This window comes from Ictidomys tridecemlineatus, chromosome 1 (genome assembly GCF_052094955.1).
Source record: "Ictidomys tridecemlineatus isolate mIctTri1 chromosome 1, mIctTri1.hap1, whole genome shotgun sequence".
NCBI lineage: Eukaryota > Metazoa > Chordata > Mammalia > Rodentia > Sciuridae > Ictidomys > Ictidomys tridecemlineatus.
In genome coordinates, this window is record NC_135477.1 from 90,956,727 (window position 1) to 90,972,876 (window position 16,150).

The 16,150-nt window shown below is 36.1% G+C and overlaps 1 protein-coding gene across 3 annotated transcripts in view; it reads left to right on the forward strand.

Moving 5' to 3' along the window:
• The window catches only part of Rasgrf2 (Ras protein specific guanine nucleotide releasing factor 2), a 244,732-nt gene that overhangs the window by 107,441 nt on the left and 121,141 nt on the right, over window positions 1–16,150 (forward strand). For all 3 annotated transcript variants that reach the window (XM_021724529.3, XM_078044465.1, XM_013366590.4), the window contains exons 10-12: window positions 3,575–3,735; window positions 4,675–4,741; window positions 5,256–5,392. In XM_021724529.3, coding sequence (XP_021580204.2) covers window positions 3,575–3,735; window positions 4,675–4,741; window positions 5,256–5,392 — 365 coding nt within the window. The remainder of the gene's footprint in view (window positions 1–3,574; window positions 3,736–4,674; window positions 4,742–5,255; window positions 5,393–16,150) is intronic.

A 16,150-nucleotide genomic window follows, 5' to 3' on the forward strand; every position in this document is an offset into this window, starting at 1 on the left:
TGATTTGCTTTGGTTGCTCCTATTCTCATTTTTTTTTTCTAAATACTCTTAACAGGCTTTAAGGCCCATCAGGCTGTTTTTTAGATTTTCTATGCCTTAAAATTTCAAGGTATTCTATTTTATGTGAAACAGACTATAATTTATCTCTGACAGTGTGCTAGTATTTGTGTTCATTCTAGTGTGTATGTTTGCACATGTCTGTGCACACTTTGAACCTTCTATGAATTTTTATTCTAAGAAGTAGAAAAAATAAGTCATCTAGGTCCTCTGAATTTACTTTCTGAAATCTAATAATAAATTTTGTTGAATACATGTATAAATATCAGAGGCAATAAGATGAAGATGGTACAGGTCAAATCTTGCCTCCCTTACTTCCTTGCTGTGTTATATTGGGCAATTTACTCTACCTTTCTTTGCCTCTGTTTCCTCTCCTTACATTGAAGTTAATGGTAACACGTATCTTTTAGGATCATTGCTGAGATAAAATGAACTGATGTTCACAAAATCTCCTAAACTAGTGCCTGTTAGATTATGACATTCACTTTAAAAACTAAGATCCAAATTCTAGAATGAGTTTCTATTTCTGACAACATGAAATAAATATGAATATTTGTTAGAAGTTAAAGGCTCTTTAAATTGACATTTTGTACAAACCCATATGCATTGTCAACATTGTCTTGTGGACATGTAAATCAGGAAAATTAAATAAAAGTGACAATACATAGTGAAATGTCTGGGCACAGTGGTGCATGCCTGTAATTACAGTGGCTTGGGAGGCTGAGGCAGGAGGATGGTGAGTTCAAGGCCAGCCTTACTAAATGGTGAGGCACTAAGCAACTCAATGAGACACTGTATCTAAATCAAATACAAAACAGGGCTGAGGATGTGGCTCAGAGGCCGAGGGCCCGAGTTCAATCCCTAGTACCTGTCCACTCCTCCCCATATAAAATCATATTGAAATAAGTTTTAAGAAGGAGATGTGGACCCGTCTGGCAGTTTAGTTATCCCCAAACTCTAAATTATGTGCTTTCAAAACACCAGTGTTTTTTGGAATTGTAGCACAGGGTTTAGAAATAATTACATCTTCACAAGAGCCTAATCCAATAACCTGGAAACTGCTCTTCATTTTTTTTTCCACTACTGAGTGGAATGAAGACTAAGGGAATTAGCCAGTCTAGATGCCATTGCTCAGGAATTCAGTGATTGAAATCACAAAATCTCTGTTGTAAGTTGACCCCAATTAGATAGACTGATGATCAGCATGCTAAGGACTGGGTCATAGCTATGGTGTATTACTGAGGAATTTCAATTTTTTTCTCTCATTTGTATTAACAAGAGAGAAATATTTTCTTTAATTCTCAGGACTATGTCAATCCTAAAATGAAATGTGAAAAAAAAAAAACTACTTAAAATGTTGTTCTCCAAGCATTTTACTTTATACAGCAAACTGTTGAAATTTCTGTTTTTAATTCGGTTGTGTAAATTTGTGTCCATACCTAATGCACATATTCCCTTGCTTGGGTATGAGGTGAATACTTACCGATTAAGCATATCAATGTATGGTTACCAAGGAAACATCTATTTTTCTACTTCAGAGCTGAAATTCACATAATTGCTAATGTATGAACTAACAGTGTGCTCTGTCATTTCTAACTTAGAAGGTCATTAAATTGCTAGAAGCATTTATCAATGAACATGTAATTACTGATTTTTCACAGACTTGGTTATAACCTTACTAAAAATGACTTCCCAGCCTCTTTGTCCACCAAGATGTATGTCCAAGCCCCAGTCTTTGGCTCAGCCCTGACTGAGCTCCCTGGGTGACTCCCAGCCACCAGTGGCAAAGGCAGCACCTACCATCTTTTCCCATCCCTTCCTATTACAATTTTTAGTTTTCATGTTGTCAAATTCATCTTTTGAGTAGGCCCTTGCTTAGGAGTGACCTTAGGAGAGGTATTTGGTCTCGGGCCTCAGTTTCTGTAAACGTGTATGTGGGGGGGGGGGTGGAGATATGGAGTCATGTTCTCTGAAAGGCCTCCTGGCCTCTTGTTCCCTCCCCCAATGTTCCAGGAGTACAGCCCTTTTGCGGCCATTACCTGCTCATCCACTTTCCCAACCTTCCTGCCTTCTCTTCTCTCCATTGCTCCTCTACTTTTCAAATTTAATCCTTTGCTGCCTGAACTGTCTGCAGTTTTCTCCCACCTACCTTACCTCCTCCATTTGCTTTCCTCTTACCCAATTCTTTCACTGGAGTCAGGGCTTCTCCTCACTCTTTGAATCTCAATCCCAATCCCTCTCCCAGAACTGGTACCTTGCTATTCTTTAGGCTCCAAATAGCTGCCTGTTGTCTTCAAGGAGCCCACCTGAACACTTACCTAAATAGTGGGTGTGAGATCAGGGCATGGAAACGTAGGTCCTTTACATTGTTTCATCTCTGTTAAAAGTTAGATGCAATTTAGAATATTCATATGTGAATATGAAGATTTTGTGATTCACAACCATACTTTTATTGTATTAGGTATGTGTGTTCTTTATGTAAAGAATTTTAGTGTTTTTCCCCCCCACATGTAGAAGCAATCTGAACTCATTTAAAATATCAAGAAGCCCAGAAAAAATAAAAGAGGAAAACAAGGTTGCTTGCAATCTCCTTACTGTAATAATTGAATATACATCTTATTGTTCTTATGAGGCCCACATGAGCCTATGTAGGGCTGCATTTGGGATAGGTGGTGAATTAACCAAAGAGAGAAATATGACTAGCTCAGGGGATTTCAGAAATCAGAACCAAGGTATTTGCAAGAATCTTGCTTGGCTTTTTGATTTAATATTTAATATATGGACTGGAATATTTTTAGAGTGAGGGAGGTTGCTTTTAGCATGTAATCTAGAAATAATCAGAGGTAATCTCAGTATTATATAAAGTCCATGCAGAGCTTCTCACATTGAGTGGAGGAGAGCTGTGCTCACAGTAGTGTTCTGGGTGGAGATTTTTATGTGGTTTATTTTCTATTTAGATTCCACAAAGAATTTTTATCACACATAATTTAAATGCAGCTTGAAATATCTGCCCTTTAAAACATAGTCCTAAACTAAATTGTACTGAAATACCTAATTTATGTATTTTTATAATATGCATGCATTCTGTTTTTTAAAATACAAGGTAAATTATATAAATATGCTACTTATCTACCTTCAGAAATTCAGAAAAAAATGATTTATATCATATTATTATATTATCATATGTAATTATATAATTTTTGTACTATTAGTAAGAATAAATTGACTGGAATCAGATCACCGAGGAGAGAGAGCAAAAGTGCCTTGTTCTTGGAATTCAGTTTGACCCTCTTTCCAATGTATGTTCCAGTCACAAAAGTATTCGGAACAGTTCAACCCTTAAAATACAATGCATTGTTTCTTCTTGTCGGAGTGTAGGAGACTTATTTTTTCTGATGATGCATTAAATCTAAGCTTAGTATCTTGGGAAACAGGCCCTTGTGTTTATTGCCAAGAGCATGGTCCTCACCTGACAGAATTTTAATTGCTGTGTATTCTTCACTTTTGTAATCACCAGGTTCTCTTATACAAGTACCTTCTGTTGAGCGGGGGAAACTTAGTAAAGTTCGCCTGGGTTCACTGTCTTTGAAAAAGGAAGGAGAGAGACAGTGCTTCTTATTTACAAAACACTTTTTAATTTGTACAAGAAGTTCAGGAGGAAAACTGCATCTGCTCAAGGTATGGGCTTTCCATGACTATTCCATTTATGTTCCCGGCACTTAAGAGGTGTTGAGGTTTACTCTATTGTGACTTTCCCAAGTCTGCTATTAGCCTAAAACAAATTGTCATGACTGCATAAAGAGGGAAGTACAGTTCACAGCTCTGGAAACTTACTTTGTTGACATTTGAATTCAAAGTAATAGAAATTTATTTTAGGTATGCATTATCTTAAAGAAGTAAAAAACAAAATTAAATAAAAAACCTCAACAAAATTGTTATTAGTGACTGATGAGCTACAAAAATATGGTCAAATCATTGCAGAGTACCCATTTGCTAACTGCTGTTTTATCTTCCTGTGGACCAGGAGTCAGCAAACCATGGCCTGCAGCTTGCCGCCTATTTTTGTGAACAGTTTTCTTGGAATACAACTCCACCCGTTTGCTTGTTTATCATCCATCTATGGCTGCTTTCATGCTAATACAGTAGATTTAAGTAGACGTGATAGAAATGATATGGCTTGCAAAGCCTAAAATATTTGCTATCTGGGCCTTTGTAGGAAGTTTGTCTATCTAACCCTTCTGTTATTATTACTTAAAAGTATTATTCAACACCATGATGATGGCTTTCTACTTTCTAAACCACTTACTTCATGCTGGGTGAGTTCAGCCCATTGCTGAGCTATAGTTGTTCTCTGACGTCCCTCTGGTGCTATCTAGTCTCCCATAGATGGAGTCACTAAAGTTTATAAACACTGAGAGCAAGATTGGGGTGGAGGGGAGAATAGACTAAAATTAAATGAGTTCAATTTATATGACATATCTAAGTTTAATTTTGGACTCTATGAAAAATTGTTGGATGCTTTCTTCTGCGGCAACTTGAACATAAGACTTACAAGTCACAGCTTTCCAGCCTATGCAAGACCTTCAGCCTCTAAATGACAAATTGGTTTATTTCCAGACAGGTGGGGTCCTCTCTCTCATAGAATGTACATTGATTGAAGAGCCTGATGCAAGTGATGATGACTGTAAGTCACATTCTATTATTACTTACAATTATTTTAGGTTTTTTTTTTTTTTTTTAAGTGTTGTGTTTGTAGATCTTCTGTGGTTTAAGAGGAACTGCCTAGGAAAGCAGAAGAGATGCTGAGGATAAACTCCCTAAAATCATTTACCTGTTGAACCATTTAACCTGTGAGCATTTATAAACTGTCTTTCAGAACTGACATTCTATTGAAATTGGCTCATGATAGTGACTCTTCAGTGGCAGGCAGAAAAGAAAGAGGAGTTGAAATAAATGGTTGTATTTCTATTCACTATGGAAATTAAACATGAGATAAGGAGACTGGGACCCTAGTCTTGAGTAACCTCCTGCCCTCAGCTATCTCATGTGGCCTTCCCCATGCCTAGGAAGCAATATTTTTGCTGAAATGAGATTTGGGCCCTGAATGCACATGGATCATATTAAATTCAACTGTATAAAAGCAGCTATTGCTCATAGTTTGTATTCATTTCTAATTGTTTGATTTCCACATGTTGAAGCCAAAGGTTCTGGGCACATGTTTGGACACCTGGATTTTAAGATAGTGGTGGAGCCTCCTGATGCTGCCTCTTTCACTGTGGTCTTATTAGCACCTTCGCGCCAGGAGAAAGCTGCCTGGATGAGTGACATCAGTCAGGTAAGCAAGTGGCTTTTGCTATGATTTCTTTTTTAAAATTTCACAACATATATACTTGATGAGTATTCTAAGAATTACTTTATTTTTATTAAAAATTGACCTGCAGGGGCTAGATTCATGGCTCAGTGGTAGAGCACTTGCCTGGCATGTGTGAGGCCCTGGGTTCCATCCTCATATAAATAAATAAAGAGATCCATTGACAACTAAAAAAAAAAAAATACTAAAGAAGTATTTTTTGATAGGCTGTTGGTGTTTTTTATTTTCTTTTCTTCTTCTTAAAGTTAACATTTATATGAAATGTGGTAATTGCATTTTAGTTCCTGGGTATTTCATAGCATCTGCAAATATAACCACTGCAATGAAGAGTGTTGAAGTTGTCCTGTTAGCAATAAATTCTCCAATGTCTTGCTTATTTGTTTCTGATGTAGGAAAATGGTGAGAAAGTACAAAAACAGCCAACAAGGGCTGAGGTGAGAAATCACAAATCAGAATCAAAAGGGACACCATAATATGAAATCAGAAAATGACTCCTGTATTTCATGTAGGAAAATTAGGGAGCAAAATCACTTACCTTTCCTACGTCAGCTAGACCCAGTGGAGAATTACAGTGTTTAATTAAGCAATGGTATCCTTTGGAAATATTTCAAAACTGGTCATGATTGGATTCCCAAACTCAAGCTCCACTTGAATTTTGGCTCTGTTTGCTAATATGGGGTAAGGGGAGTGATTCTGTGTGAGGAAAGTCCTAAATTCAAGCTTAAGCATGGTGAGTACCTGTAGTCCCAGCTACAGGGAGGCTGAGGCAGGAGGATTGCTTGAGCCTGGGAGTTTGCACTCAGCCCACAAAAAAGTGAGACTCTGTCTCTCCAAAATAATAAAGGCTTGAGTTAACTCTCAAAGTTGTTAAGACAACTGAGGCAAATGGAAAAGCCATACATTGTAGGTTTCATAATTTTTTTTTCTAAAGAGCTCTAAATAATTTATATATAAAACTGAGGTGGAGATGTACTATATCATAGTTTTTCAGCTACCTAATTAAAAAAAATTCTTTGGGGTGCATTATAATTATTCATAATACTGGGACTTGTTGCTGCATATTCACACATTCACAAAATATAACAATATAATTTGGCCAATTATGTTTTCTAGTACTTACCCTTTCCTTTCTGTCTTCGCTCCCCTGTCCCTTGCCTTTACCCCATTGGCCTCTCTTCTATTTTCATGATATGTCTCCCTTGCCACCCACCCGTTTCTTCCCTTTTTCTCTCAAGTGTCCATATGACCCTTATTTTCTGAATTTGATTTATTTTGCTTAATATGATATTCTCAAGTTTCATCTATTTTTCTGAAAATGACACAATTTCATTCTTCTTTATGGCTAAATAAAACTGTATTGTGTATGAATATGTTTGTGTGTGTGTGTGTATATATACACACACATATTTATACACATATTCATACACATATTCTTTATATGAATAGATAAAGAAAATGTAATATCCATTCATCCATTGATTGACACCCAGACTGGTTCCATAACTTTGCCTACTGTGAATTTTGCTGCTATTAACATGGGTATGCAGGAATTGCTATAGTAGGCTGACTTTAATGCTTCAGGCTAAATACCGAGGAGTGGTATAGTTGGATCATATGGTTGTTTCATTTTTCTGAATGATTGAAAACTGAGGGAGAAATAGAAAACTAATGACAATAATTATTTGTATTTGTTAAAGAAGTTTTATAGTCATATTCTCATTTTACCGTCACTAAGGGAGTCTGAAGGCAAACAAAAAATTATTAGTCCCACTTCGCAAATGAGAAACTTGAGGTTTAGAAAGCTAAATTGTTGTCAAAAGTTATACAATTGCTTTGAGATAGGACTTGAATTTAACCTAGATCTTCTTTTTAGTTCTTTAAACATCCTGTGTAAGGATTTCTTATGTGGGATTTTTACTTAATAACCCTATGACTGCTTTGATGGTGAATAAGTAGAACTAATTTCTTTTCTGGCTGACAAAGGAATGAAATATGGGATATTTCACAATTTCTCATGCATAATTACATCCTTCTGATAATTTATTAATCCGTTCATTAGTTCTATGCTGCATCAATTAATAGTTCATTAATAGTTCATTAAGTCTCTCCATATTTGTGATGCATCTCTTACCTAATGAGACTCTGGATCATTCACTGATTTAAAGAAAGATACTCAAAGTTTTACCTGCCTCAAGTATCCAGATGAGTCCTTCTTTCTACTTAGACTACACTTTGAGGCAGAAGTGTTCAATTTCTTCCTTATTTCTCCAAGTTGCTATGGCCAAAATGTTGCCTAGTCAAAAAAAAAAATTAAAAGCCACATTTTATCTGCAGTCGACAGAAACTAGCAGAACGTTGTATCTTTTTGATTGACAGTGATATCACTCCATGAAATTTCTATCTTCACAGAGCCTTGACATTATGTGGCTTTAATTCTTGTGGTTTTTTTCTTTAACAAATGTATTTATGCAGTGATATGATGTGCCAGGTACTATCTGAATACTTGTGACGTATCATGAGCAAAACAACAGAAAATTCCCTGACCTTGTGTAGCTTACAGTCTAGTGTGGGGAAGATCAAACAAGTAGACAATAAATGTAGTAAATGAGTACACACAGTTAGTGATAGGTAGGTAAGGACTGGGTTACTGTAGGTAGTGTGGCTTGATATAGATCTAACATGGTGCACTATTGCCTATTGTGAGGCATGTAAATTCCGTGAACATATTTGTAAAGACATGTAAGCCAAGAATGTAGTTAGGTGTTGGGGATACCATGTGGACACATATGAATGACTTTTCTGGAAAGTCGTTTAAAAAAAAAAAACAGAAGCAGTGATTTCAAAGAGCTGAAAGCTGAAGAATGGCATATTTTGAGGGATACTGGAGAGCCAGCTTGCTGAATTAGAGTGGATGAGAGGGAGAATAGAAATAGTCAAAGAGGTAGCAGGAGCCAGATCATGATAGCTTCTATGCCAGTGAAAAGGCTTTTGCTTCTACTCTGAGTCAGATGAAAGCTATCAAGGAGTGGAAGCTTCATTCCATGATCTGACAGGTTATTTTGGGGGGGCGGGGGCGGGTGGTACTGCGAATTCAGGGGTAGTCTACCATTGAACTACATCTTTATCCCTTATTTCACTAAGTCACTGAGGCCAACCTCAAACCTGCAAACCTCTTCCTCAGCCTTCCGAGTGTTTGGGATTACAGGAGTGCAGCCACCATGCCTGGCCTGGCCTGATTTAGATTTTGAAAGGACCACTTTAACTGACTGCAGTGGTGATTGTAGACTGAGGTATGGGAGCAAGATTAGAAGCAGGAGGCAGTCATCCAGAGAGAGATTTGAAAGCTCAGACCAGCATGGCAGAAGTGCAGCTGGAAAGACATGGAAGGGTTCTGGTTCTGGTTTCATTTTGAAGGTAGAACTGGCAGGATTTTACTAGCATTAGATATAGGACATGAGAGAGAAAGAAGAGTCCAGGATGACACCAGAGTTTTTGGACTGAGCAACTGCAAGACTGAAATTTTCATTAACCAAGATGGGAAAGTCTGCTGGGGAATGAGATTTTGGGATGAAAATCAGTTTATTTTTGGATATGTTGAGTCTGAGAAGTCTATTAGACAAACTGAGTTTTAAATAAGTGGCACAACATAGAAGCTAGTGTTTAGGGGAGTGGTCCAAGTGGGCTACTTTTCATCATTCATATGGTATTTAAAACTGTGAGATGAGATCACTAAGGAAGGAAGTGTAGGTAGAAATGAGAAGAGGACCAGGAACTGAAAGACAGGTCAGGAAGAACAGCAGATGGAACCTATCCTACTACAGGATAGTAGGAGGACAGCCAGGAACGGGTGTTGTCATGGAATCCAAGGGAAAACAACTCGTTGAGAAAGGAGAGGCCACGAAAGGAGAGCTGCTAAAGGCTAGGTAGGGTGGCCAATGTTCTGGGACACTTGGATTTTGCTGGTGAGGGTTTGAATGGTGGGTGGTAGGGACAGAATGTTCTGCTATTGACTGAGCCCAGCTTGCTGCCCAGAGACCTGCCTCTCAGCTGACTTGGTCCTCTGCTTAAAGCGTTTCCATATATGGGGGAAATTACAAATATATTCATGGAATTTATAAGCCTCTCAAGTATATATCTTTGGACACATTTATTATTAATAAGATGAGCCTACTGAATGCTTGAAAAATGTACTGTTTAATATTTTATTGTGCATATGCAGAAGTAAGGACACAAAAGTGAACTAGAAATATTCCCCACATGCAGCATACTAAAATGTGTACCAAAGTGTTTTCCACAGATAGCCTATTTTAGCTGGACCTGAGGAGTTTTGTTTAAACGCAGTTCCTGAACCCATATGCTAGATGCCATTCTAAACTTCCAAGGTTTACCAAGCTTTATTAGATCACTTTTGCACAATTAAATTAAAGAACTTTTGCCCTGAAGAATGATTTCCACCTTTAAAGTCCTCAAAATACTGCCATAAAGAAATAATTTTGCAGTGTGGCTCTGAGTGTATATATATGTGTCATTTTAACTTTTTACCTCATTTACTTATTTCTATGTTCCCACAAACTTCTTCACAATGGTTTCTCTGACAGATATATATCTATATATGTCTCTATAGATAGATAGATAGATATAGATATATAGATATATCTGTGCATCATATAAATGTGTGTATATACATGTACACATATATAGTCTACCATATTAATTTAACACTTTTATAGCTTTTTCCAAATACTTGAAATTTGAAGTATGAGCTGTTTCCAGGTTTTAGAGTTAATATGTACTGTGGTGCTAAACATCTTTGTGCAGGAGTTTTTCTCCTTTCCGAGGTCCCTCGGTATACATTCCCCAAAGAGTATAAGGTTAGCATAGAGGGCATGATCTCTTCCATGACTTCATCATTGAAGATTTCACAGAGTGCTACAATACTTCAGGAAATGTGTAACTCATCATTCCACTACCTCATCAATAAGGTGTCTATGTTATTTTCTTCCACATCCTGCCAAAGCTGAGTTGTATCACATTTATCACATTTTCTTATTTCATAGGAAAACGGTTTTTCCTTCTAGTGGTTTTAACTTACGTTTCTGTAAATATTGAGATTAACATTTTCATGATTTCTATTTCTTTTCTGTTCATAAAGATGAATATAAATTGATTAGAAATATTTGTATAGGCTGGGAAAATGAATATTTTCTTTCGATTTAAATTATGAATATGTTTTTCATTATTTCATATTTTTAAATTTTTGTCACTCTTAATTTTTTTAAATCTTAAATTTTGTATCGTACCATATCATACTGATTATACCTGCTTCTGGTTTTTAAAAAGTACTTTTAATTGTAGATGGATGCAATGTTTTTATTTTTTAATGTGTTGCTGAGAATCGAACCCAGTGCTTCACACATGCTAGGCAAGCACTCTACCACTGAGCCACAACCCCAGCCCCACCTTGAACCAGACAATGAAGTGCTTCCTGCATATTGATACAATATCAGTTTCATATAAGGAACTCTGCAAAATTTAAGACTTCTGACTTGGCCCTTTCTCTTTCTCCCTCTCATTTTAGGAAGGAACAATAACTTGAATGATTAATTACTCCTTTAGTTATACCAGTAAGACCATAATTAACTGTTGGCACCTCCAACAAAATGTGCAAATGGCTAATGGTCTCAACCAGTAGTTCTCTCCCTTTTCATCTATTTATAGGGAAAGATCAGAGGCTGACCATTCATTTTAATACAGTGCATTCATTTGCACTTGTCTTACCATCATAAATAATGGTGTGTTAAACAGATTTTGCTATAATTATGAGTGTTAACTAAAATGTAGAATTAAAATTCACCCCTGAATTTCGTGGTTTGGGCAGGAATTCTATTATTTTGTGCCAAAATTTAGACCTGTGTAGACAAATTTGTAGCATACTGGACATGCTTTCTCCCTTAAAATAGTTGCTCTGGAATGCATAGGGAATTTTTACTTTAACATAAAAATGGTGAATTAAAAGAAAAATTGAAGTTAAGGTTTTTTTGCTGTTACTTAGAGGAATTGAGAAGGCAAAAAATATGGTGACACAGTAGACCACTGACTTTTGGACAGATACTGCCTTAAGCAAGACTCTTGAATACCTCAACATTTGTCCAAGGACCAGTTCCATCAAAATCACCTGAGGTTTTTGTGAATGCACATATTCTCAGACCCACCATAGTCATTAAAAACTGAGCTATATTATCTATGATCTGGGAATTGGCTTTTATTATGCAATTAATTTTAATGTCTCTTATAATTAACATAAAGTCACTATGGCATTAAAAATATCTGACACCCTGCTTATTTTTATATTTCTTCTTAACTCAATGAACTGTATTAATTTTCCCAGGACTTCATCATTCCTTTCCAACAACCAAGGTCCATGCTTATATAATGATGAACACAGCCATCCTTTGGTATCCTTGGGAAATTGGTTTCAGGATACCAGGATACCAAAATCTGAGGATGCTTAAGTCTTTTATGAGAGATCATATAGCATTTACATGTGACCTACATACAGCTTCCTATATACTTTAAGTTATTCTTAGATCACTTAAGAATGTAAATGCTGTGAGAAAAATTATCATACTGTATTGCTTATGGAACAATGATAAGTAAAAAGGTCTGTTTATGTTCCATACAGATATAGTCTTTTTACCTGAATATTTCTCATCCACAGTTGGTTGAAACTATGGATGCCAAACCTAAGGATATAGACAGCCAATCACATCTTCCACTATAAGTATATTCGCACACACACACACACACACACACACACACACACACACGGCATATATGAATTCTATTGTACTATTGTAGTTTAACTTTTTTTTCTAGAATGGAACATGTTCTTCAGTGAAGCTTTATGGAGTCCCCCAAAAAAGTGAGATAAAGGTAGAATACTCTGGTTGAAATACAGTTGATGAACCCAAAGCCCAGGAACCCATTTTTTAAATTTCATGCTACACTGTCCTTAAAGCCTGTCTGGGGGAAAAGGATAACATATTAAAAATCACTCCTCTATTCCAATGTCATCTATTTATTATCTATGTATCTATGTATCTATGTATCTATCTATCTATCTATCTATCTATCTATCTATCCATCCATCCATTGCTCTATCCCATGATTCATTAGAGTTTGTGTGCCAGGTTTCAATGATCTTTTTACATAACTAAAATATGACTTCTCATTGCAAGGTTTTATGGGCTTTGGTTCAGATTGCCTGTATATTTAGTTCTTTCATCCAGAACTTGAATGCAAAAATTTCTTTTTATTTCTGTTGAAAATAATTTTGATGTTTCACACAATGAATTAGATTTGTGAATGAGACCTGACACTGGATATGAGATATACAAAAATGGTCCCATAAATCAAGTGCTCTCTCTCTCTCTCTCTCTCTCTCTCTCTCTCAATATAAAAAATTAATCTCAAGTTATGGCAGTGAGGACAGTTAAGCTGATTTAGGTCTCCTGAAGCCACAAAAAATAGAAATGTTTAACACAGAGAATCAGCAAAATTAAAAAAATTAATACATAGGTAATATTTACCAGTAGGAAGGGAATCTCTAGTTATCAGAAACTAAGGAACTTAAAGCCAAATCAGAAAGGTTATAAGCCAAAGACTTGGAGACTTGGGAATCATTTTAGGTTGGAAACTGGCCCCAAGCCCTAGGAGTATTACATATAAAAAGGGCAAGAGAAAGCCTTGGGCCCATTAAAGTAATTGAGAATCTCCATTTAAAGCCTGGACATTGGAAGGATGCTCTTGAGAGTGAAACAAGACTTAAAGTTCTACTCTTTGGCCCCAGGAAAGAAATAAGGGTGTTTGTCTTTGTCTTGAGTTCTGAATTTTTAAAAATCTCCTTTTAAAAAATGAATGTATCACTTGCCCGTGGATTTGAAATTCAGATTTACAATATTCACATGGTGTGAAAATTTCAAACTGAGAAATTACTATAAAAAGAACTTTCAACTGTTGAAATCTCAAGAAACTTATAGAAGCAAACAAAAATCCACTCCACTGGGAACGTTTTTTGTACACAGGGCTTGTGACTTGAGCTCAAACAGAAACTCAAAAATCCTGTGAGTGAATACCTACCATGAGCAGGATTCAGCACACACCGAGAACAGATGAATTAGCATGGTAAGAACTTCAGATAATAGGGTGACATTTTCTAGAAGCCAGTAGAATAAGAATGCTTAAAATATAATAACATTATGAAAGAAAAGAATTAAGAAAGGAAGAAGCAAACCAAAAGGAAAGCATCCATCACTATGTAGAAAGGACAAGGCTAAGAAAACCCACTAGAAAATCTAAAATTGGTAGCTGGGCAAGATGGTTCACTCCTCTAATCCAGCTACTTGGGAGGAGTGGGCAGATTGTAAATTCAAGGCCAGCCTGGACAACTTGAAAACCATGTCTCAAAATAAGATTGAACCCTTCTGGATTCAATCTCTGGATTCAATCTCCAGGTGTGTTGGGGGTGTGGACTGGAGATACAGCTGTGTAGCTTGGTGGTATAGTGTTTCATGCACAAAGCCCTGGATCAATTCCCAGCATTGAAAAAAAATCTAAAAATGGGAACTATAGACGTTAATATCACAAATTCATTGGAAATTCATTAAAAACAGCAGATCAATCACAGCTGTTGAGAAGACAAACAAGCAGGTAATAGGCTTATAATGAAATTACCTACAACACAACAAAGAGAGATAAAGAGATGGTAAATATGATAAAGAGATTCAGGCATAGAGAATAGAGTTAAAAAGCCCAACATACATCTAATGGGAATTCCAGAAAGAGAGACTGGAGAGAAAAGAGAAGATGCAATCTTCAAAGTTAAAATGAGTAGGAATTTTCAAAATGGATGAAAAATGAGTCTTCATATTGAAGAAACATAGAATTCCAAGCTGCATATACTCAAATAAAACCTCACCTAGACACACGGAGATGAAGCTATAGAAGACCAAACACAAAAAGAAAAATCTTAAAAGGTAGAAAGACAGATTACCTATGAAAAATTAATAGAAAGGTAGAAACTTTTTCATAAGGAGAATATATTCATTATATCTTTGAAAGAACAGAAAAATGGAAATCTCTTGAATGTATTTATATAAGATTGAATAAACTGTAATATTTATGTTTAAAATATATGTTTAAATATGTATATTTAAATCATAGGCTATACAGTAATTAAAATGATGAGTGAACGATATAGATTAAATATGAATAAATCAAAAAGCAATGTTGTGTTAAAAAATACAAATATATATATAATGTTTGTGTGTGTGTGTGTGTGCTGGGGAGAAAATTGATTTCAGGGGTGCTTTACCACTGACCTATATCTCCAAACCTTTTTATTTATTTATTTTTTAAATTTTGAGACAAGGCCTTGCTGAGTTGCTGAGGCTGGCCTTGAACTTGCAATCTTCCTGCCTCAGCCTCCTGAGTTGCTGGACTTGACAGGCCTGTGTCACTATACTGGCAATTTAAAAAATTTAAATAACATTGTATGTTGCAATGGACAAATACACACATACATAGTGAAATAAAGAAGGAGATAAGAAGGATGAAAAGATACTATCAGTTTTAGGATAGTGGTTATTTCTGTGTTGGAAAGAGCCTAGTGGAATAACAAAAGAAAGGGCTTTTAGCTGTGTTAGTAGCGTTTTTATATCCTTAGAAGAAAAAGATTAATCTCTAGCAAATATGGCCAAGTATTAATATTAGTTAAGTCTGTGTGACTGGAATATGCGTGCCTCATTCTTTTCTGTATGTTTGAATTATTTCATAACATATAAACATTAAAATGAAGAATGAGTCTGCATTAATTTCTTTTTGTCTATATCTCTTAATTTCCAAATTATGAATCCCTACATTTGTGAAGGGAGAGAGGTAAGGAAAACAATGAAGACCTCTTCCATTCTGTTTCTTGGATGAATAGTGATTTTTACAAAATAAATATCTTTAATAGGATAAAACTTCTTCATTACTCATCGTTTTGTGATAGATAATTTTTGATGTTAAGTATTATTTTCCCCTTTCAATTCTCTTCTATGTGATTACATGTTTTTAAAGAAATTGTTATTTCAGCTGAGAAAGCTAAAGTGTATTCATATTAGGTGTAAAAAACAAATGAACTGTTTTCTCTCTGCTCTCTCAGATTTCATGTAGTATTCTGCCTGAGCTGTTTCCATGTAATGCTGTATTTGATCAAAAATATCTCCTTGTGTCTCATCTGTTTCTCCTTTGCAAAGCTTTCCCGGGTCCCGAGTCACTGAACTCTGGATGGGCACAGTAATAGGTGAGGGAGGAAAGAGGAAATACTTGTGCTTCTTTTGTCAGTGATAGAAAAGAAAGATCCGTTTTGGCTTTGTGAAGTGGGCTCATCTCTCAACTCTAGGCATTTGGCATCGAGGCTGCTGTGGTTACTATGGAAGCAAATTGTCTTTGGATAATTGAATGGGCAGACTGGTCTTGAAACGCTTTTCCTCCTGGTTCCCTCTTTCAGAAGCAAGGGCTGGTCCTTGTCTGATTTCCAGGAGGTGGATTGGCAAGGCCAACTCGTGGAGGATTGTCTTCCTGGCTGTGGATCCACAGCTTTGGTGACTTTAGGAATGCCCTGTTTTTTTTTTCTCCTGTGACCTGGTACATGAAATGTGAAATACCCTTTGAATTCAT